The 22,038-nt window shown below is 48.2% G+C and overlaps 4 protein-coding genes across 4 annotated transcripts; 1 reads left to right on the top strand and 3 right to left on the bottom strand.

Annotated features, from left to right (window-relative positions):
• Positions 1-434: 434 nt before the first annotated feature.
• GGI43DRAFT_121180 (uncharacterized protein) lies at positions 435-2,633 on the bottom strand. Its single transcript, XM_083199036.1, has 3 exons — positions 2,024-2,633; positions 1,056-1,960; positions 435-998 (listed from the first exon to the last, which is right to left on the bottom strand). Exons 1-3 carry the CDS (start codon positions 2,200-2,202, stop codon positions 685-687), a joined length of 1,398 nt encoding a protein of 465 aa, XP_083058391.1. The 5' UTR covers positions 2,203-2,633; the 3' UTR covers positions 435-684.
• A 696-nt stretch (positions 2,634-3,329) lies between these two features.
• Positions 3,330-6,006, top strand: GGI43DRAFT_120848 (uncharacterized protein). The gene is made up of 4 exons (XM_083199034.1): positions 3,330-3,636; positions 3,715-4,448; positions 4,505-4,876; positions 4,943-6,006. The coding sequence occupies exons 1-4, from the start codon at positions 3,528-3,530 to the stop codon at positions 5,657-5,659; spliced, it is 1,932 nt and encodes a 643-aa protein (XP_083058390.1). The 5' UTR covers positions 3,330-3,527; the 3' UTR covers positions 5,660-6,006.
• Positions 6,007-8,981: 2,975 nt separating this feature from the next.
• Positions 8,982-10,654, bottom strand: GGI43DRAFT_121163 (uncharacterized protein). Its single transcript, XM_083199035.1, has one exon. It carries the CDS (start codon positions 10,252-10,254, stop codon positions 9,016-9,018), a length of 1,239 nt encoding a protein of 412 aa, XP_083058389.1. The 5' UTR covers positions 10,255-10,654; the 3' UTR covers positions 8,982-9,015.
• Positions 10,655-13,711: 3,057 nt separating this feature from the next.
• Positions 13,712-16,019, bottom strand: GGI43DRAFT_429023 (protein RAD55; the record flags this gene model as incomplete). Its single annotated transcript, XM_083209040.1, has 6 exons — positions 13,712-14,765; positions 14,837-15,159; positions 15,213-15,464; positions 15,573-15,625; positions 15,703-15,883; positions 15,920-16,019. The coding sequence occupies 6 exons, from the start codon at positions 16,017-16,019 to the stop codon at positions 14,442-14,444; spliced, it is 1,233 nt and encodes a 410-aa protein (XP_083058388.1). The 3' UTR covers positions 13,712-14,441.
• Between the last annotated feature and the right edge of the window lie 6,019 nt (positions 16,020-22,038).

Here is a 22,038-nt window from a genome sequence, read left to right as displayed (position 1 = left end):
TACTCCGTAGCAGAAGCGATATCACAGACGCGTAACAGTCGCATGAAGCCCTGTTCTCGTGAGTTAGATTGTTACTCATTCTCATTTTAGTAGCGCAGCACCAGTACCATCTTGGAATAGCAAGCTCAATTTTTCGTAGGCGACTAGGCACAAGCTACTATGTAAGTCGGTATACGGCATACTGCCACTTGCGTTATAGAATCTTCGATCGTGTCAATCGAAATAGGCTTTCGGCTCTCAAGGTTGACTAGAGATGCAATACTGTAAAGCTTAATGTATAGACTTAGTTTCGGCCATCTCGCTGTGGCCCAGTCACATCTTTAAATTCGGTCTGATTAAGCTACTTACAACACCTGCCTCTTATGGGCTACTTGCGCATCGCTGAGCACTTTGGATCGGGAGCGACAGAGATAGAAATAATAAAAGAGAGATGAGAGAGATATGTTGACAGTTTTTATCCTTGCAATACTATACATTCCATTAATCCTACAGAATTGCCTAAGAACATACTATTCTAAGGCTAAGAGTATCATTCATTATACCTTCAACGTCTCATCCCTTACCAAATCTCTGTCAACCATCTTAAAAAAACAAGCCCATAGGCGGGAGTTTCCGCTCCATAAACAAGCCCATAGCCGGGCTTGTCAACCCCTTGGCTTGCATGTAGTAAGGCTCTGAGCGTCCCTACTCGCCCTCCTCGCCTCCCAGCTTGGCGATCCATTTGTTCATGTGGGAAAACTTCTCTTCAAACGTCCGCTGAAGCCTCTCCCCCGCCGCCCACATGGGGTCGCCCTTCTTCCAGTAGATGAAGCAGTTTTCAAATATTTGGCGCACGTCAGCCAGGAAGTCTTCTTCAGTTGTGTACTGCTTCTGGTCCATCTTTAGCTTGATGGTGCTGAGATCCATTGGCCTCGAGACTTTGTCGAGGTAATCTGGCACGCCGTCCTCGACAGGGTCGACTGGTTCTCGAAAAGGCCCAACAAGACGAGTCCAGAAGCCTATCAATGGGTTAGTGGCTTGAATAGTCAAGGCATCAAATAATTGTATAATTTTACCTGGCCCTGACAGCATTCTATTCAGCAAGTCAGCACAAAAGTCAAGCTTCTGTTGTGTTGAAAATGTTTTGCCATCTAAAATAGCTGCACTTGTTCGTCGCTTCTGCGGCTTCAGAGGCGGGGAAGAGCCTGATTTGCGATGCTGCTTGCGGCTTGAACTGGTATCGCTGGGTATGCCACTAGGCCGTCTATTCTTCTTCTTCGCACCAAGGGCGTCCTCATCAGGTAGCTCATCGAGGTAGTGAACATTTTTTCGAATCACTGTCGTAACAGGGATATTGGAAGATTTAATAGAACTTGAGGGAGTGGCAGCAGCGACAATCGTAGCTGTCGTGGTAGCTGGAGCTGGAGCTGGAGCTGGAGGAGCCATTGTCTCAAATGAGCTCATCGTGACTACGAGCTCACTCAAAACTTCTTGGGGCAATGATTTGGCAAATTCTGCTCTTGCATTTGAAGATCTCATATATTCCGCAGCCCAAGACAGCAAGAGAACTCGGATGGAAGAGCCCTCGGGAGTGTCTCGCCAGACTTGGATAAGAAGAGGCGTTGCCGGGATGCGGCCGGTGGTTCGTCGGCATTCCACCATTGCTTCTAGCGTATGCTCGCATAGCCCCTTGATGGCAAGTTTGTGGCCCAAGTTCCATAGACCAACCAGTGATTCGTAAGAATTAACATTATTGTTCTCATCCGCAATCTTTCCGGTGTAGAGAAAGCTTTGTATCAACCCGAATACGTCAGGCGTTGCATCTGGAAGCCTCACAATATACTCTACCGCAGGCTCTTTGGCGTGTTCCTCAAAATATTTCTGATAGAATTCAGAGCGATCGCACAAAAAGTCTTTCTGAATTCCAAATGGCTGCTCATCAGCACCTACAAGGATGATGACGAATACAGGATGTGGTTGACTTGAATATTATTAGTACTTGCGTAATGACGCGGCCGAGAAGTCTTTTCTCAATGGTACTCACGTCCAAGAAAACGGTCGTTTAGCTGTGGCTTCTCTTGAGATTTCTTTTGAAGCTTCTTTTGGGGCCTCTGGCAGTGTTTCTTTCGGGGCTTCCTTTGGGATTCCATTTGGAATGTCGTTTATGGCGCCATTTGCAGCTGCCTCTGGAGCTGCCTCTGTAGAGGGTGGATCAGGAGACATCGTAAGATAATAACCTGATGAAGATATCAGCACATGTCACATAAATCCGCCAAGTAAACAGTTGCAATAGCCCAAGACACGATGGTGGATGTAAACACGATGGAGAGAAATCGATGCAGTGAGAAAGACATGCAAACGAACGCATCAAAATCTCATATAGGACGGTTCTGCTCACGTTACTGGTGAAGCCACCACGCGAAAGTCATTCTAAACTCACGCCAAATTGAGAATCAAGAGGACTTGAAGCGTTATGAGCGCGTCTGTAGACTTTGGAATAAAACACAAGGCGAAAAGGGAAGATAGAAAAAAAGATGCCACTCGCGACTGGCTGAATCACTCACTATGCTGAAAACGCCAAAACTCTAATAGACTCGTCGTACCTCTGTCAATTTGCCCCTAGGACATGCCACAGAGCTCAATACAATAAAATCAAGCCGACCAGTTCTGGGAGTTTTCAGAAGGCCATGTTAAGAAATATTCGTTTGGTGGTGGTCTTTAACATTCGTCGGAAATACTCTTCTTCGTCGGCAGGGAAATGGCGAGTTGAAGAGCCATGAAGGCGACTTTCCGGAGCTGAGAATCAGGTGTGGCGCGTGTGGCTTGCAGTCGTGTTTGCAGCTTATGTAAGTCCAGACAAAAAGGAAGGCTGCATGCCTACCCTGGAATTTTGCTGGGTTTGCTTGGGACCAGATTTATAAATTGCGAATCAGCTGGGCTGCTAAGCGATAAATGTCATTATTTACAGCGATAAAACAAATATGGGCCTCGGAATTCAATATTGGATAGATTTGTTTGCTTTCAGCCGCAATTGGGAAGCGGTAGAGCTGAAGTGCTGGCAGTCATGCTCCTCTTGTATGAATAAGCTATGAAACACATAATTGCCAGTCACCGTTGACAACCATATAGTTCAAAATAATTTTTAGTATCTGCTGTGTGAGAATATTGGTCAAAGAGAACTGCTCTAATAGATCAATGGTAAGGCTGAATATTTACAGGATTTAGACATAGAAAAATTATCCAGATAGACTGTAGGATACGTTTTATACGATCCCGGAGCAGTCTCCACCAATTGAGGCTTATACAAGTGTAAAATCTACAATCCTTCAACAAGGCGGCTTTCATCGCCCAAAAACACCAGGCAGCAGTCTGCCTTGCCTACATTTATTCATCATTAGCGATTCCCTCACTGCGGCGAAGTCGTTATATGCGACGCGTAATTTCCATTGCAGTTCAAAACGTTTATATAAAAAAGAATCAAGAGATTTCCCAACGTGACTGCGCCAATATACAATCATCTTCATTTCCTATTTACAACAAAGAAAGTCATGGCACCTAAAAATGCAAAAGATCCAGCAAGCGATCATATTCGCATACACGGCCAGTGTGGTGCCTGTGGGCAGCTTTTTATGCCTCGTGAGAATATAATCCTTTCAAGTACGCAAGAACCTCTTCCGGTCTTCGCCTTCAAGACGGGGTCCATTTGCTGAATATAAATAATAACAATAATATTAGTAAACCGGATAGGCTCATCTTTTGAGATTCTCAATGCTTTCATGTTTTCGGGCTATGCATACCATTACGAAAATGATTTCCTGCGTGCAGGTAATAAAGAACAATTCTTCTGCAAGACTCCAAATTGTTTCACCTGCCGGAACAAGGACAACAGTATAACTGTGCATGCCGACTGTTTCCATCTATTTGTGCAGCGATGCGTTGTCAAAGATAGAGATGACGGGCCTGCGCGAAAGAGAGAAATCTATAGACGCCTGTGGCTGGCGGGAAGAAGGAGATATGCCTGGCGCGGGATGCCCGCACTCAACTTCATGAGCAGCATCACTCTGGAGAGACCTCCACCAGAGATGATTAGTGAAATATGCGGTTTTCGAAATGTCTTTTTGCCAGAAATAGCTCATCTGATTCAGAGCCATTCGAAATCGCATGACCTCTGGAGATATTGCTCAGTTCTGAAGTTGGTGCAAGACCTGGAGTTGGCAGAGTCGCTTGAAACTGCCATTTATCCGCTCCCTAGAGTTCTATCATGGTCCCGGGGCGAAACTCCCGAGCTTGTACAGGATGAAGATCTTGCTGGCCCTTTTATCCAGCTTACAATTGATGCCCGCGGCATCAAGAGCATCGAAAGGATCTCCAAAGTTCCAACGAGCACAGGTGGCGAAATGCCTTCCCCATATTTTGTGTTTGCAGTAGAGCCGGTAGAGAAGCTATTGGATGCCAAGATAAAATTCGAGGTATGTAAATTTCCTTTTGGATGTAATAAGTTAAAAGCTAACGAATGCGTCTTTAGCTCGGAATGTGCCATCTCCGTGTTGAACCAGATAGCATCAGCATCTGGAGCACCCCAGCCATTTCCCAGCACAAGGAACTCGAAATCTGGGAAATGGGGCGATATAAGCGCCTCAATTCTCTCAGTCTGAATCCGGATTTCTGTACGGGAATCTCCTTCTTCATCCGCGAGCACTGCATTATTGATATTCATGCGCATTCGACACGATATCCCTCAACTCATGTTGAGAAATTCAAGTACTTGGAAGCCATGTTCACTTCCGCCATGGATTATGAAGTCGAATGGATCTACGTGCCACTGACTGCACAAGACACAATCACTGCAGTCAGGGCCAGGACTCAGGTGACGCCAGATACGCCGCACTACTTTACGGTAAGTAGTGAAAAATGAATGATTCCCCCTATTTGAGCTAGTATAATAATATCGTCTTGCTTTTAGTTCTATACAAAGACTGGAGAAAAGATTGTGGTTGGCACTCCCTATAAAGAAACGCGCACACGACACGGGGAAGGGCAAGTATTAAATCTGGGAAGAGATGAAGTATACACGATAAAAGAAGAAGCGTGGCGACATTTAAATCTCATCTATTCAACCCCAGCAATCACCTATTCAGTCCCAAACTCTAGTTTCATGACTTTGATCCGACCCGACGCCGATATCGTAACTGACGGTGATGCTGCTGATAACCAGCAGGTCACCACAGCTATAGATACTCCGCCAGCGATAACATCTTCCTACCCAGGCGGCGTCACTTCTTCGCTTCTCCCCAAGGCCTTCTTCTCTTCCGCATCCCTCGAGGGCATTCTAAACGTGCACGTCTTCACGGTGAGCTGGAAAAAGTTCTGCATGGGCATATTAATCGAGTATGAAAACGGGTCCAAGAGAGCCTTGGGCCAGTGTCGTCTAGGCTTGGATGACGTTGAAAGCTGGCACAAGCCTCTCAGCATGCATTACGTGCCTGAGGATTATCAACGGAATGTTTGTGATCTAATTAACGAGAACCGTACGTCTAAAGGCGTCCATGTTACATTTGACTCTGGGAGCAGCCATATCTCTGAAGATGGCTCGCTGGAAGAGAACTATTACGAGTTGAAGGGCCATCTGAATTTCTGGTTTACATCTCATGATGTTGAATTGCAGTTTGTAGATAGCTAGCTTACTACTCCTACTGCCTCTACTGCCTCTACTGTCTCCATTGCCTCCATTGCTATTACAGGACAACACTTTCATAATCACAACTTTCATAATCATAATGTTTTTAATCCCAACGATGCATAGATTTTGTCTTCCGGTCTTATTTCTTTTTCCCCCTCGGTCCCCCTTTTGACAAGCTACTATTACTCTCTGAGTTGTGTTGGTCATACATCTTCAACTTCGAGCTATGCGATATAGCCTAGAAACTACATGTATACTCCGTACATTTCAGTTCCAATTACCCCGAAAGCACAGCCTCACAGAATAAACCCGTCTCGGCAGCGGAACAAGACAATGGCTGCTTGTAGGATTGCCTAGGAATAATGTATTTCGCCGTCTTATAAGAGAGCCAATCGCAAGCAGTCCCGCGTATTTTGTCGTTGGCTGCGTATTATTCGGCCTATCTGAGATGGCTATTCTCCCTAGCTAGAACAAAATTGCAGTTGGGCGTAATAAAACCCGAGAAAAAAAGACAATGCGGCTAAAGGAAGGTAGGGGCTCCCATGAAAAAATTAGTATTTAGCCTGTTCACTTGAAGAGCCTCGTTCAGGTTCAAACACGTATACGTATATGCATTATGCTTCAGGAGCAGTAGCAGCTTCTTCGAGGCCTGAACCTGAAGTCCTTGCCGGCTCAAAATAAGAACCATGATCCATGATATGGGAGTATTGCGGCACCCATTTCATTCACATGCTTACCAATGAGAAGGGCCGTTTACATACACTAACGCAGGCAATATGGCTGTGCAACCGACCCCAGACTCTTGCCGCCCCCCTGTTGATGCCGTTTAAACAAACTACTGCTGCTGCCAAGTGGTATTTTCTACTAGTACCTGTCGTACTGTAGTATGCATTATCCAAATCAGCGCATGGAGCTTTTGCTAGTACCTTATATATATAGCCGATCGTAAACCAGTAGCGATCTATACCCTGCCATCTGTGCTTTTTCCCTCACCCCGGACCATAGTGTAACCACACGGAAGCATTAGGGGCGCATCCGATGCAGGGCTCCCGTTATAGACTGCATCAGGTAGTAAATGGAGGGGGTGGAGGGTAGAGAGGGGGAGTTGCGATTGTGCCATTCCATGACTGTACGTGTAATATACAGAGCAGTGCGGTTTGACGTAAAAGAAGATCTTTTGTTCTGGCAGAATAGGCCTGGAATCCAGCTAGCAGCCCGTCTATCTGCGCCTAGGCTCGGCGCACGCATGCACTCCGCATGTGTCAAGTCTATGTATGGCTCTCGGCACTATCAAGAGGGTTCTCGGCCCATTGAGAACTATTGCACAGATGGCCCTGTCAACGACGACTATCTGAGGGGGCTTGGAAATGTGAGCGATAAATGAAATGCAGAGGGTAGCAATGCCTGCCCTCCCTCGTGAATCGCCGATCTAGACAGCTTTGTGATAGCACTTTGTTTATGACGGCCCTTCTCGGACTGCAGCGACAAAATCCAGGTTTCCCACCTCCACCTCCAGAGTCGGCTCCAATCGGGGCGTGCCGACAATGGCGGCCATTTCCACGACCCGACCCCATGTCGTTTTCATGACGGTTGGTTGGCACGCCTCTTGACGGGTGTTGACAGCGGCCGAGTTGATCGTGCAAAGGGCTCAGAGACAGAAGTACCCGGCATAGCCGCGGAAGCCCGTGGCATAAGAAGGCAAAATAAGAGAGTCATTTGTTGCTCTGCAAAAGAACCGGGCAAAGCACCCGATTCGTTAGAGCTTGTTGATAAGCTCACATTGGCATAGGTGTATACACAGTAGCAGGCAACAAAGGTTCGCTAAGCAAAAATCCAACGTCTGCGGTTGCATTCTCTGCGGCACGGGAAACTGTTGCAATAGTAATACTATAGTGTCACCTCATATCACCTACGACGCTGTATAAGCAAGCAGCTTCTGATTTTCTTGCTCCCCGTCCTCGGTAACAGGAAATGCCATTATCTCCGCAGCGCGCTTGTTGCGTGCTAGCCGTCGATCCGGGCATGGGGGGAACCACGTTGACAGTTGTGTGAGTGAAAGGCGAAATTAGCGTCGCACTTTGTTAAGTTAATTAAATAAGTAACGGGTGCAGCAAAAGTGGCTCCTCTGTATTCATTGTATAGCCAAGTACTGGCGCCGCGGGGCCTAACAGCGGCGAGTACTGGCGGTAAGACCCACTGTATCCTGATTCCCCTCCAGAGGCCGCGCTTTCGTCCTCATTGTTCTCGCCCTCTCTTCTTTTCAATCACCTATGTTGAGAGGTGTTTCTTGGCCGGTTATAAAGTCATGGCTCCGCATATGTCGGCTGCCCGACGCACTTTGGTGAAAGTCTTACTGAGTAAGCGATTTAAAAAGAGAATTATTGCCACAGTCGCCGGCTGCAGTAGGCGAACCGTCCAACGTATCCATCTGGAAGAATCACCGTCAACTACCATGCCAATAGCGAGATCAAATCCCGTCGGCCGGCCGAGCAAGATCACACCGGCCATGTATGCCGCCTTGCGTGAATTTTTAGACATACGGTCGGATAGGGAAAGAAGCGAGATAATAGATTATTTCAAGGATAAGTTTGATGTAATCGTATCAGAGAGGTCAATCGGCCGTGCTCTAGAGTCCATGAACTGGACGAGAAAAGTATCTCGCCGCATCGCTCTCCAGCAGGACCCCGATCTTCGTGATCACTATTTACATAGGATTTCTAAGTACAAATCCTGGCAACTTATCTTTATCGATGAGTCTGGCTGCGATAAAACTATTGGCAACCGCCGATATGGTCTTGCTCCAAAAGGGAAGACACCAGTTCAAGTGTCACCGTTCAGCCGCGGCACACGATGGAATATCTTACCAGCTTATTGGCAAGGTGGTGTTATTAAAAGGTGGGTTTACAAAGGGTCAACAGATACTCATTTGTTCGATTTGTTTATCGAGCAACTCCTGCAGCACTGCGGCAGGTATCCAGAGCCTAAGTCAGTGCTAGTCATGGACAATGCATCATGGCACTTCTCCACGAAGATGATGAAGATGTGCGCAGATGCAGGAGTTTTAGTGGAACCGCTGTCACCTTATTCCCCGGATTTCGATCCGATTGAGGAATATTTCAGCGTACTTAAAAAGTTTATCAGGAAGAGATGGCATAGAAATAGAGAGTTCATTAGACGAGAGTTTAAAATGTATTTGGAATGGTGTGTCGACGTTGTTGGGAGCAGCGCAAAGCTAGCAGAGGCTCACTTCCGTCATGCAAGAATCTACGTTGAACCACCACCAACTTAAGCATAGTATAGCATATTAGATTAATACTTCAAATACTAAAGAAAATAGCTTGCGCCTAGCGTCTATATCATATGGAATCTGCCTGTATTTTCTCATAGAATGTCTTAATATTTCCAATCCATTGTCCAGCAATAGACGGTGGTACACCACTCGCGATCAGCTTGTTACTTGCGAATTTCTGATGAGCGTGGCTAAATGAGAGCTCTAAGAAGAGTTTGCGTGCAACCTTACTTGCATTGCTGAGCGCTTTCTTCCAGTCGGAACAGTCGACTTGCTCTACAAGGTATGCATCATACCGCTGGAGGAGCTCATCCCACTTTCCCTGAAACAAGATGGGTGATGGAGCCTGTGGCGTAGCTTCAGCGTGCGAGGATGAACCTGCCTGAGGTGCCTGGATATCGCCTGAACATTGACCACACTTATTTGTAGGTGTCTTTTTCTTCGTTGCAGCATCCTTGTATAGCGCTTGCCATATTTCGGCTGGCAGATCTCGAGGCCCTCCGAATAGCCCTCCGTTCCGAACAAAATCGACAAGCTTATCAATGTAGTACGGTATTAACTCGTAATGGTTACCCTGTGCATCGACGGCGCAATGTGGCCCTGACTTGCAGTTATCACCATCGCATCGAAGTCTCTTATAAACACTGCGATAAATACCCGCCTCCGCTTCCATTTCTTCCCTACGCCTCTCCGATACTGTTCTTTTCTTGCTTCTATTATCGGTCGATACAGTGTCGCGAATAATTTCTCTGTAAGCAAGGTCGATATCGATACTGATTTTTCTTCCTTTCTCAAATAGATGACCAAGACCCGCAAGGTGATCGTTAACTTCGTCCCAATTGATTGGCTTGTCATGATATTCCTCCTTGAAGCCATGTCCACGGCTGTTTTTGATCGATATAGTTACGTTAGCTTCTTCGCGTATGTAGCTGTTTTTTCCTAGTTTTTCGTTTACAAAGTCATCGATCTTTCCTTTAAGATATTCTTCCCAATAATCGCCAGGTGCTAATACAAGATTGCGCTCTTGGCGCCTCCAAACCTCGCTGGCTCTCTTCTTTTGGCCGTTATATTGGGATACTTTCCACTGGATGTCATAATGGATGCAAACTGGATTATGTATGTCATATGACCCTTCCTCTTCCCAGTCTGACCGACGCAGGAGCGGTAATGTCGCATGGTGACGCGGAACTGCGTTCTCTTCGGCAGGCTGCGTAGCACTCAAACTCCCAGGCGTCAGCGGCACAGGAGTTCCATAATTAAGATTTTGACTGTTCAAATACCAGTCAAGATCAATCGTATCTTCCATGATGCTGCCTTGGGGTGATAGCAGGAGTTATGAGCAGGCCGTCGCAGCAGCTCTCGACTCTCGCTATACGGTCCATCGCGCAGACACTCGTCCACCAGCACCTACCCACCCCTGCCACGCCCGACAGCTCCCCCCACCTTGACAATGTGGCCACGTATCCTTTCTACGACTTTCTACGGGATTCCATGGACATTGCGCTCTTCAGCTGCCAACATACTGCAAGATGGACGACAAAATATCATTTTCTGAATGACAATGAGCTGTGCTTGATGTGTTGATATAAGTGTAGATTATTAGGTATAAATGCAATTAGATTTATGGGGTTTAAGGCCGGGTTTATGCATTTGCCCCTGACGCCATTAATAAAAGGGGCGTAGCCGCCGATTTAGGTGGCGGCTGCCACCAATTAAGCGGCACTGCATGATTCACAATTAAGGCTGATTATTGCAGCTGCCAGAATAGGGCAATCATTCTGAATCTGTAAATCTAAAACATCGCGCCCTAAAGACTATGAGATTTTCAGCGTCGCCAAGGGACCTGAACTAAATGATCGTTATATGAGTGCACAGACGGGATAAGCAAGAATCGGCTCTTTGTTACTTGTTATGTTATTTTAAAGAGGTACATGGAGGTACATGCCACGTATTGCCTGTTGGCCTCTTGTGGACTAAAGCTGCCCCTCCTAAAATAATTAACTAAAAAATTTAGGGACACGGATTCCGCCTTTCACTGTATCACCTACGACGCTGTATAAGCAAGCAGCTTCTGATTTTCTTGCTCCCCGTCCTCGGTAACAGGAAATGCCATTATCTCCGCAGCGCGCTTGTTGCGTGCTAGCCGTCGATCCGGGCATGGGGGGAACCACGTTGACAGTTGTGTGGACGGGATGGCGCCGCGTTCTTTTCTGGACGGGCCATGGGAGAACTCGGCGCAATTCCAGTCTGTGAGTACAAGTACAGTGGACGGTAGCATCTCACTCAGCGCTTGGCTAACCTTGATAACGGTCAAGCCCCAGGTCAGCTAGTTAGTAAGCTGGCTGGCGGTTCCGAAATTTCCCTCAATGGCGGCTCAGTATAACGGTAATGCTTCCCTTACTGCAGTTTCCATGGCGCCGAGATGCGTCATACTCGGCAATGGGAAAAGGGTCTCAACAGTGTCTGAGCCTCTCAATCGTACCACAGCACGGGTCGCGATAAGACGAAGCAGGCCGTGTACGTAAGAAGACTGCTCGAGCCTCTTGCAACGAGCACAAACTGCGTAATCGTATCGGCAGTATTGCCACTGTGCACTTCGTATCGTATTATGCTCTGACCCGCCGCATATTTGGCCGTAGCAATACTGTCCACCCGGATAGTGCGTGCACGGTGGTCGGCCGTCCTTGGCTGAGGGCTTTTTCACTGCTCTCGAACCATCACCCCATACGGAGTAGATACGGAGTAGCAGACCCCAGAACAGAACAGAGGCGCTGGAGCGACGACTCCACCGCCTGAATGTCTCAGACTGACTTGGGGCCAAAAAAGCCAAGCAGCGCTGGCCTCTCGTCTGGAACAAGCCAGCCTCAATGCGCCCTTAGCGAAGCGAGCGAGGGCTTTCGGCGGCCGCACTCAGGAGAAAAGCTAAGCTCTGCAATGGATCCGAGGAAATCCTCCTTCTCTTGCTATTTTTGTCTTGGATGCTTTCCGCAGCCTTTCAATTGGGAATGAATTGCTTCATTCTGCATGCGTGCATGGCTTTTTTCTTCGCCACGCAATGATGGCGATGACGATGACATGGGACTAAACCCGAGTCCACATTTGTGCATAACAAGGCACATGGGAAGAAATAAGGCTGCCTGCGCTTCCACTGCCCTGCCTGTCATGTTCCACTATCACTGTGAAAGGTACAGTAGTCATAAAAAAATTCAGCAGGAAAAAATTAATAACCCTGGTGGGAGCAAAGAAAAAAAAAAAAAAAAAAAAAAAAGCGGCTAAGAGGCGTGTCTCTACGAAAACGTGGAGTCAGATCGGGGATTTTGCGCCATGTATCTTTTCCCCACAGGTACAAACTGAACGCCTGTGGATCGTCAAAATTTCTCAACCAGCGAAGCCGGCGAACACCACCGCGACGAGAGCGAGCGAGGGCAGCGAGGAGTAGTGGTTAGCAGCAGAGATAACGGTGGGGACTGGCACGTTTAGCCCGCGCTGATGCAATTAGGAGAATTTTTTTCCAGAAGCATGTGGGCAAACGCATGGACCAGGACGCTCTGAAGGCGGCCTCATGCTCTAATAGCCAGCTGTGATGGGACACCGAATTCCGTGATGCCATCTACAGCGTCTACTGTACCGTAAGTACACTGCTGCTACTACGGCTTTAGCTGCCCTGCTAAGCAGTAATTCCCAGGCTAGCAGTAGATTTTACGTACTATTGAGAATCTGATAAGGCGTAATAAGAAAATTTTGAGACAAAGACCCTGCTTGCTTTCGAGGCTAACAAGACAAAAAAAAAAAATTTGCATTCGGCCAGAGTTTGATCGTGTCCTTGGCAAGGCAGCCAGGAACAAGGCCGCAGCCTCATCGTGTGGCTTGGCGGTTCAATTGACTAAACGGGCCAAGAGGTGGCAAACGTCAACGAAGAGCAAAAATGCGAATTCCGACGTGAGGCCGAAAAACCGCCCAGCGCCCGGCGCGCCATCAAGGTACCGGGCACGCTGCACACGCCCTGTATGTACGAGGCAGCTCCGAACCGAAGGGACTACACAGGTCAGCCGAGCCGGGGGCCGATATCATATCATGCCAGAGCATCATCAGCCTTGTTGAGTCGCAGCACGTAATCTGAGTGGTTGCAGCGATGCGACTTTGCTTTGGCCTGCATAGATGAGATGAATCTTGTTGGGGGTTCTTAGAGCCGAGTGAATAAGTCGTGATGTTCCCCAAGCGAGAGCCACTGCCTGGAAGCATCGTACACCAAGCATTCAATGCGTCTTGTCAAGTGGAATCAACTTGATCAATTTACTGCCAAGTATTTCTGTTTTCCTCTTTGTCACCTCCACCATGTGTCAATAGACCAGTATCATTGTACACAAGTTCACGCTCGATACATGTATAACTGGATCGTTAAACGAAATTGTGAACCCGCTCAAACCACGCGCGTATTGTGGATTTAAACTCGCCAAAGACTTGATACCCCCCTTCCCCAGACACGGACAATGGACGGGGCTGACCAGAAAAAAATTAAACAAAAAATCATGCGAGTCAATAATTCAACATAATCCCATATAGCGGGCTGGGGTTAAGATGGATCCACGGCCTGGAGAAGCAAAGGTAGCGCTCAGCTTATGGCCCAGCTTATCACATGTCGGGCTCAGGTTCTAGACACTTTGCTCAGGCTCAGGCGGCTTAAAAAAGGCAAGGGCAATTATTTCCGCCTAGACCCCGGACCAAGCTGAACTCCATGCTCATGACGTCGTGATAGCACGACAGGGCTGTCGTATCCAATTGGCCTGAACTCGCATCTCCGGCACATTTCTGCCATCTCCCTCCCGAGTGCTACAATGATCATGCGATGTGAATATAGAGATCATCCCGTAACCCGAAAAAACTCCCGATTTTGTTTCATGAATAGCTAGGGTCGCAGAGATGCCATTATGCGTGGAAGGGTCTCTCCGATCAAATAAGCTTTGGCCATTCGCTGGAGATTACAGTATGCTATTGCTATCACGACTCAGAATATTGTGCAGAGGCAAAATATATAAAAACTAATGGACATGCCGAGGCTGGAACTTTCAGAATAAAACTAGAATACGGAGTAAACATCTAGTCTTTAAAAATAGAAAGGAGAAAAAAAAAATCTTCAGCTCTCGTTTTGCAGACAGCTATATCATATAGAGTAGTGCTCCGTGCCTAGTCAGTGTGTGCAAATTCACCATCTTATTCATGAAAATGGGATCTAACCCCAAATTAGCATCCCGGCCGGGACGACGCCGCCACCTCGTCATGCTATTGTTCGCTAGGGCTTCGTCTTCGATAACTGTGAGAGCAAAAGCCGCCCGCTTAGTGGGGAGATGCGGCTCCATCTTCGCTCCATCTCGGAAACACCTACGGTGCACAATAGCCCTTCGGCCGTTTGCCGGCGCTTAAGCCACCCCCAGTTTTTTTTTCCTCTGCACAGCTCTCTCCAGGTCAGGACGGAGTAGTCAGCTAGTCATTCAGTCAGTCAGTCTCGTTGTTACTTCGGTCGCCCTCCCCGGTATCGTCGTCCTCGTAGTAGTAATCTTGGAGCCCTTCCTCCGCCTCCGACTCATCCTCGGTTAGGCCTGCGTTTTCGCCCAAGATAAGATCCTCACTCCCTTGCCATTGGGACGGCGGCGGTGGCAACGCATCTTCATCCTCGTCTGCCCAACCATAGTCTTCATCGTCGTCGCTGTCTGGCACCTCCAGGTCCGTCTGCCCCAGTTTCCTCTTTGGTCGCGGTGCTATAGCCGCCACCTCCATGTCCGAATTGCTGGCCTCGTAGTGGACACTTGATATGCCGGCCTGTTGTCCAAGTTGAGATTAGTATTTCGCAAATGCCGACGCTTAAGCAGGGCAGGATCAATGTAACCCACAGATTCAACTTTAAATGCAGATACATGTTCGACGGCGTCTTGGGCCGCCCTGCCATCAATCTTTTGCAGGCCAGCCAGAAAGACGCTGGAGGACTTGCTGGCATTCCACGCCCAATCCCGGAATAGAACTAGCCTTGTAGACACACCCTGTTCCCAGACTGTGGTGTTGATCGACGGGATTAGCGTAGCCATCTGCTCGCTTCGCATCTTGGTTGCACATTGCGATAAAAGGACCACGGCGCAGTTTTTAGTTGCGGCGAGCTTTTGCAACGTGGTGATTATAAACTGTAAACCTTGCAGGCGTTTTGAAGCTTGAGTGGGACCTAAGGAGAGGTGTGAGAAGAGAAAATCTCGAGGATAATGTATAAGAACATACCTTTTGCAGGCTTTTTGCTCCCCTTTCCTTCCAAAGACCTCGGCAAAGAGGAATTTATTAGAGCTGATAAGGAGCTTATGACGATAAGCGAAACGTCTGGAGCTATAGTGGTTGTTGTTGGTCGAGATATGAGCGCAAGCAGATGAGGCAGCGTCATGCAAGAGTATTGAACCAGCTTAGCCGGGTCTATGTCTCGAACATTCTCTATATCCGCCAAGATTCGAGATTCTTTGACGCTTTTCAGCACATTTGCTATTCTATGCGTTTGTAATTTCTGGAAGCAGTCTGGATGTGAAGCCCCGTGTTAGTTCTGGTGACGATATCAAGAGTATAGTTTCATTTTATATTCGTCAAACCGACCTACCCAGACCACACCGTTACCATCACTCAGGGCATTGGCGGCCAGTTGAATCCTATAACATCCATCAGTATATAAACATTCATCATATGAATTTATATAGTATATGCATATTTTACTGAGACCTCTTACCCTAATGCAGTCTTGCCACAGCCAGGAGGACCCCATATCTCAGTTACCTGGCCACGCTTCACGCCGCCATGCACCGTAATATTTTGAGAATCCTCCGAGTCCAGTCCCAGCAGTGCACAATCAAGAGCTGCTAAACCCGTCGAGATGTGAGCAGCCGGGTCAGCTTTCAAATCTTCCAAAGCTTGTGAAGCTTGCACGGTTGGAAGACGATCTTAACCTCCTTTGTTAGCACAAATACCAGCCAAGCCAGCGCAAGAAACACTCACGCGTCGAGCTTGGAATGTCAAAACTGGCTGTATCATGGCCATGGATGGCATGATAATCCATCATCCATAGCCGGTTTGCCCTGGATCTCTGGCCAAGCTACCCGGTTTAGCTACGCAGACAGTATGACCGTGAAGCGGCGTTGATTTGCAGACGTGCACAGTAGAGCACGAAAGCACGTGATTTAAATTACCAGAGTCCAAAAGTACCAACTAGCTCCACTGCAGTCTCTATTTTCATACTACTCAAAAACTACTATTCCTTACATGCAATATTTACTTTTCTTCTTGTTAGTTATCATCATCTAATAAATTGTCTATTCTTGATATGTTGTTTGCATTTGTTTACACCACCAAATCCTGCAAGCCTCACCTCACAGCTGCGGAGAATTGCGCACTCGTATCGGGGAATCTCAGCTTACCAGGGCCTGTTTGAGCTTGTCGCCTGTGCGGCGTATTCCAGACCCCAATAGCTTGGCCATTAGTCATGACTCTCTGCGCAAAGCGGGTACAAAAGAAAAATGCACAGCTAGCCAGCTGAAGGGGGTGCTGGTATGGGAAGAGGATACAGCCGAGGATTACTCCGTTGTTTGTGTGCTTTTTTGCACTTGGTTTTTTGGACAACGTTGCATGCATTTTTTGGGTAGGTTTTTATGTTGAATGTTTTGCCACTCAGCCTTTACTCAACTTGGCACCGACAACTACTGGGCCCAAGTACCACTTTGTTAGATAGTCTTCAGTAGCTGTTTTACATGCCAATATTGCTCTGTTTCAACAAGTTAAATAACAATAGAATCTTGTCTTCTTCCACCCCTTGTACCCATAATCCATTATAACTTCAATAGCTCTCAACACGGCGACTCCCTACTAGCCAAAACAACCCGATACCCATCCGCATCCTCAAACGTCTTCCCACAGCGATCCCAGTAAGGGTTGAAGCTCGTCACGGCGCCAAACCCAGCCCTCTCCATGCGCGCCACCGCCTCCGCATATTCCTTCTCCTCAGGTAGGTAAAAGACGAGCAGGTTGTCCTGCGTGGGCGCACGGCCGGCGGCGTGCCCGACCTTTGCCGTGAACTCGAGGTGGTACCCCGCCCCCTTGTGGCCGAGCATGATGCCGTCGAAGCCTTCGTGCTGGTCGAAGCGTAAGAGCAGCTCGAAGCCGAGGCCGTCGACGTAGAAGGGGAGCAGCGCGTCGATGTTGTCGGACGGGCGGGCCACCCGAAGGACGGCTGACTGAATGGGCATTGCTGTAGTTGATAGGCAAGTTGATTACGTAGGCCACTGTAGCGGACTTTCCGAGATGCAGATGTGGTGTTGTTAGGAGTTATAACTTGTACATCTCAACCATCAAAGATGAAGCAACAATGCGAAAATATCCGCGCAATGAGTATGCTTAAAATTAACTCATTCCTCAAATATTTCGGCTCTATTCGTAACTACGACGCCCTACAGAAGCTTTGAACACCCAAATTCAGCAGTTTTTGATTCGTATTGCAGAGTTACGATACGAGCCGAGGATGAACTCCGCAAACTGCAGTAGAAGGGCGCTGCTTGACGTCACTCTATGCTGCAATATGCATTCGTTCAGCACTATAGCTATAGAAGCCAAGAGTCCAGTCAAAAGAGAGGGTTCTTAGCTAATAAATAGGTAATCGATAGCCCCCAGATATGGGGAGAAGAGCTGCTAAAAGACGTCAACCCATCTATGCCGTATAAGTTGACATAACCCGAACGAGAACCCGAACGAGAACCCCTCATTCTGGGGCCGAAGTCTTGCAAGATCTGGCCCGGGGTCTTAGCCACATCTCGGCGGTACTCTGTTTGAGTGGCAGAGGGCAAGCCACAGATGGTCGAATTAAGGTGCGAGATTTGCGCCTCAGATGCTGTTAGAGCGAGTTATGCTACAGTCTAGAAACTTCCATACGCTAGATCTGGGGAAAACGCCATACTTTGTTGAGATTTGTACGGGGTAAAGTTGCAGCCTAGCAAGATCTGCAAGCCTTCACTCACATCGAGAGATGTAAAACTGCTGCTCCTTGTATCTCCAGGCTCGCTAGCCGAAAATGTCAGGCAAGCATGTTTGAATACTCCTTAACGTCGCAAACTATTCCCGCCAAGCAAAGTCCGCCTCACAGCCTAAAGCGGCTTTTACTTTCGAGGGAATCCCGGCGTACTCCGGACAGGCACATATCCAGAAAGACATGTACTGTACATAAAACTTATGCCGCAGGCACACTTCCAAGTTTTTTCTTTCTTTGCTCGGTGCCTCATACGGCCATGTTCCCGTGCGGCGGGTCTTTCTTCTTTTCTAGAACGCCACAAAGGGGGTGTGCTCAATGACTCCCAAGGCAAGGCTACTACTTTTTATTCGCGCGGCGTCGCCGAGCTTCTCCTAATGAACACACACGCACACACACAAACACAAACACGATAATAAGTACTGGTAGTAATAATTCGTAAAACCAGTTGGGGGCGCATTGGGAAGCGAAAACGAGGTCGGGCTGTAAGGGGCAGTGCGGCACAAACAAGCCGCAGAGAGAATGGAAGCCCAGTTTCACCCTTCGTACGACATTTCCAATGCCCTAGGATCATGATAGGCTATGAATGCTTTTGGGTGCAAATGCAGTCTTTGTTAGCTTAGCGAATCGCTGGCCTGCAGTTCGCGCGCGTTACATTGAAACCTCTCTTGTCACGCATCATACGTGGTGCCAGTCGCTGTGTGACAGCAAACAAGTTCGCAGCCGAGCCAATTAGTATGCGTCTTTGCATTGAACAATGTCGAACCATGGTCAGATACACGCAGCAACGAAACATGAAGTTTTGTTCCTTTGCTTTTCGTTGGGCGAGCGAATATTCCTAGGTTGTCTCTCCTCCACCACTACCACCACAGCCACACCCCCAATCATAGCACCCATCACATCCCCATCTTTTATTGTCTCCCCGTGGGGTGGGACAATAATTAGCCCCTCTTTTACTTCATTAATCGAAATGGCATTTTGTTCCTGCGTCAGGTGGACAGGGTAAAAAGGCATAAAAAGAATTGCGAATATGAGAAAGAAATGGATAAAAAACTTAACAATGTTTCAGCCTAAAGGCAGTTGTCGATGTTGGGTAGCGGTCATCGACAAGAAACGACTCGTCATGCTGAAGAAGGTTTCCGGAAGAATTAGAGCTTACGGCATCCCCCAGGCCAATATTTTGCCTTATATCCCGTAGTATTGCCTTTTCTTCCTTGTTATTCACGGGAAGAGGCCGAAAGAACGCCTCAACGTTACGACAGGCTATATCCAATGTGTGCACAGAGCAACAAAGGTGCCCGCACTTTTACGTTTTGACATCGACGGAAATCGTGGCGAGGCGAATATTCTCCAGGTTTTAGCGCACACCCCCATGGAGGCGTAACACGTTGCATCGTAAGAAAACGAAAAGGCTTAGGAGAAAAAAAAGGTCCCAGCCTAGGACCTAGGCTTGAGGGCTGATGATGCCACTTTAGGACTCCATTGGCCCTTTTACTTTCTCACTCAATTTTCTTTCTTGGCTGGCGCTGACCGTCAGCTATAACGAGTAGTAATGGCAATAGCACGGAAAAGCGCTATTAGCCGTTCTCTCCCATACACCCCTTTGGCGTGAAACTTGCCAATTCATTAGCCGGCGGGATCGTCTCTTATCAGCACAAGTGTCGCCATCGTCGAAGCCAAGCAGCCAATGACCGTGGCCAATTCTCGGCTATCGCACGGGCGAAGAATGAAGCCCTTTGTGCGTTACAGGTGAAAAAAACTAGGTGAAAGGCCCGTATACAGTATACCGAGCCCCGCCTTCTGGGGAAATTGGCCGGACATTTTGGGGGTAGAGATAAGCACGTGGGCGATATTGAGGTCTGGTTTGGGCCTTTCGGTCAGTAGCCTCCTCCCGTGCGCGCTGAACGGGGAAAAGGATTTTTGAGGCTATTGACTGGAGCCCGCAAAGCCAAGATCGTGTACTTGCAAGCACGATTTCCATGTTACATGTGAAAACAGGGCTTCTTGATGGCTGTGTTGAAGATGCACAGTCAGTACAGGGCCCGGCACCCGAGGAGCCCCGAATGCAGCCTGATCCTAGTAATGCCACCACAATATTATTGTTCCCAAGGCAAGGCTTGGGCAGGCATTTCAGGAGAATATATCCCCAGGCTGAAGCCGAATCTGGCATGTTCTTCTGCCAATACTACTGTACACTGAATACCTTTATCTGACATGTGCTTTGACTCTGGAGCTGGGCCCTGCTCCTCCGTAATTCAGCCGAAGAGGCCGACTTTGCCGGGGCATTGGCTATCAAGTCTCTGGCCGTATCTGGAAGGTTTTCCCTTCGGGGAGATCCATTGTGAACCGGTATCTCGGTTGAAACGAGGAGGAATATGTATGTTGGTCCTTAGCATGTCATGCTCAACCTGGCACCAGTGCTCTTACTCCCAACCTTATGCACACAACATAGTACTCTCCTTCTGAAAAAAGCAAAGCAAACTGCTACTAGTCATCCTCAATTATGAGGCGTGTTCCTCCTGGACTGGAATGTACGCAGCAACCGTCGTTTGCGCCGAGTATTGATCCGGGGGAACAGGCAACTTTCAGATATCTGATACGGAGTAAAAAAGTAGCCCATAGATGGACCGAATATTCAACGCGGGCCATGCGCATCAATCATGCCTCGTGCTCAGATATTCCTTATCTCTCTTTCGCATGTCCCCCTGTGCGGGTTCTAGGCGGGCACTGACTTGCGCTGGTGGAGGTTGCCAGGGTTATCGTCAGGATACTAACACCTGAGCGAAAATGGCGCTACTATGGCCTCATCAGTTATGCCACCGTTGGTAGTGGTAATCCTACTTGATAAATTCCAATGCTAAGTGCTGCGAATTGAATGGGGCGTTGTGATAGATCGCCGAGCAAGCACGAAGGATTGGCTATTAGTTTATCCAGACCAGTCGCAACCATCAAGCTCCTCGCTCCTTTTCTCCTCGTTTAACGTGTAGGTCTTGTGCGGTGCATTACCCCGTATTGGCGGAAGATTTAATCTCTTCTTTTTTTGGGCCATGAAACCAATGCCTTAGGCTCTGTAACATCTGTTTCATGCGCTGCGTCCAAGCTCAGGTCGTATTTTCAGTTGTGCAGCAAAGTTCCCTTGTCCGGGGTGTCGGCCGGGCTTCCCCGTTCCGAGAAAAGTTACGTGGCGGTTTGGTTCGGTGACAAGGGAGCACAATTTCAGGAGATCTAAGATCAATGGGCACCCCGGAATTTCCTGAAGCAGCCTAGGGGCGCAAGGGTCAAAGCTACATGCAATATCGAGCGTACCAGGAAAGCTGATAGTGGTAACAGGCATAAAGCTGAAAGGCTGAATACAGGCAGCACAGGTACATCAATACACCGAGAACAATCTCTTGGAAGGCCCGTTCTCGGTCGTTGGAAAACGCTGAGAATGTGCGCTAATCGAAATGGCGAATTCGCTTTACGGGTGCCTAGACCGTCGATGGGGGCACTCGAACGCCATTGCGGATCTCTTTTCTTGATGCTGAAGCCGCATAGCACGCCTTGCTGATAAGGATAATATCAGTAAGACATTTAGATGGGGGCGGTGGATAGACTAGACTAGCAATCATTTTCTTATTCTGCTCTGCGCCGCACCAATGGCAGGGAAAAGGCAGAGATTCTGGCCAGAGATAGCAACCCCCACATTCTACCGTAGGGAGGGAACCAGGGGTGTTTCTGGGGACCCCGGCCGGGGGAAGAATGGAGGCAGCGCAATTTGACAGGGCCCTCTCTCTCCAAGACTTTGTTGCGGCGAGAATAAGGAAGGTGAAGAGTCATGTAGAACAGATAGTCGGGAGCGTATCTGGACTACCGGAGCCTGTACGGGAGTACTTTTGCCTTCCCAAGGGCACGCTAGGAATGGTGAACGCCACTCGGCGCCGGCTGGCGGGCTGGGAATAATAGGAAAGAAGGAAAAGTCTGGGGAATGTGTGTTGCACACAAGGGCTAGAATTTGCATATCCGCACCCCATGTCTCACGGACCGTCGAGATCGCCTTAGAGGAATCACGAT

The sequence above is a fragment of the Trichoderma evansii genome (genome assembly GCF_050947405.1).
Source record: "Trichoderma evansii strain SZMC 28006 chromosome Unknown GGI43scaffold_17, whole genome shotgun sequence".
NCBI lineage: Eukaryota > Fungi > Ascomycota > Sordariomycetes > Hypocreales > Hypocreaceae > Trichoderma > Trichoderma evansii.
Note: the sequence above shows the minus strand (reverse complement) of the source record. Positions and strands in the feature narration are given on the sequence as shown.

Excerpts from the sequence above, each read along its gene's own strand:
- GGI43DRAFT_121163 (XM_083199035.1), bottom strand. The coding sequence starts at position 10,254 with ATGGAAGATACGATTGATCTTGACTGGTATTTGAACAGTCAAAATCTT.
- GGI43DRAFT_121180 (XM_083199036.1), bottom strand. The coding sequence starts at position 2,202 with ATGTCTCCTGATCCACCCTCTACAGAGGCAGCTCCAGAGGCAGCTGCA. Across the intron at positions 1,961-2,023 it reads AAACGACCGTTTTCTTGGAC|TCAACCACATCCTGTATTCG; the intron begins GTGAGTACCATT and ends ATAATATTCAAG. Across the intron at positions 999-1,055 it reads TAGAATGCTGTCAGGGCCAG|GCTTCTGGACTCGTCTTGTT; the intron begins GTAAAATTATAC and ends ACCCATTGATAG.
- GGI43DRAFT_120848 (XM_083199034.1), top strand. The coding sequence starts at position 3,528 with ATGGCACCTAAAAATGCAAAAGATCCAGCAAGCGATCATATTCGCATA. Across the intron at positions 3,637-3,714 it reads TGAGAATATAATCCTTTCAA|TAAACCGGATAGGCTCATCT; the intron begins GTACGCAAGAAC and ends CAATAATATTAG. Across the intron at positions 4,877-4,942 it reads ATACGCCGCACTACTTTACG|TTCTATACAAAGACTGGAGA; the intron begins GTAAGTAGTGAA and ends TCTTGCTTTTAG.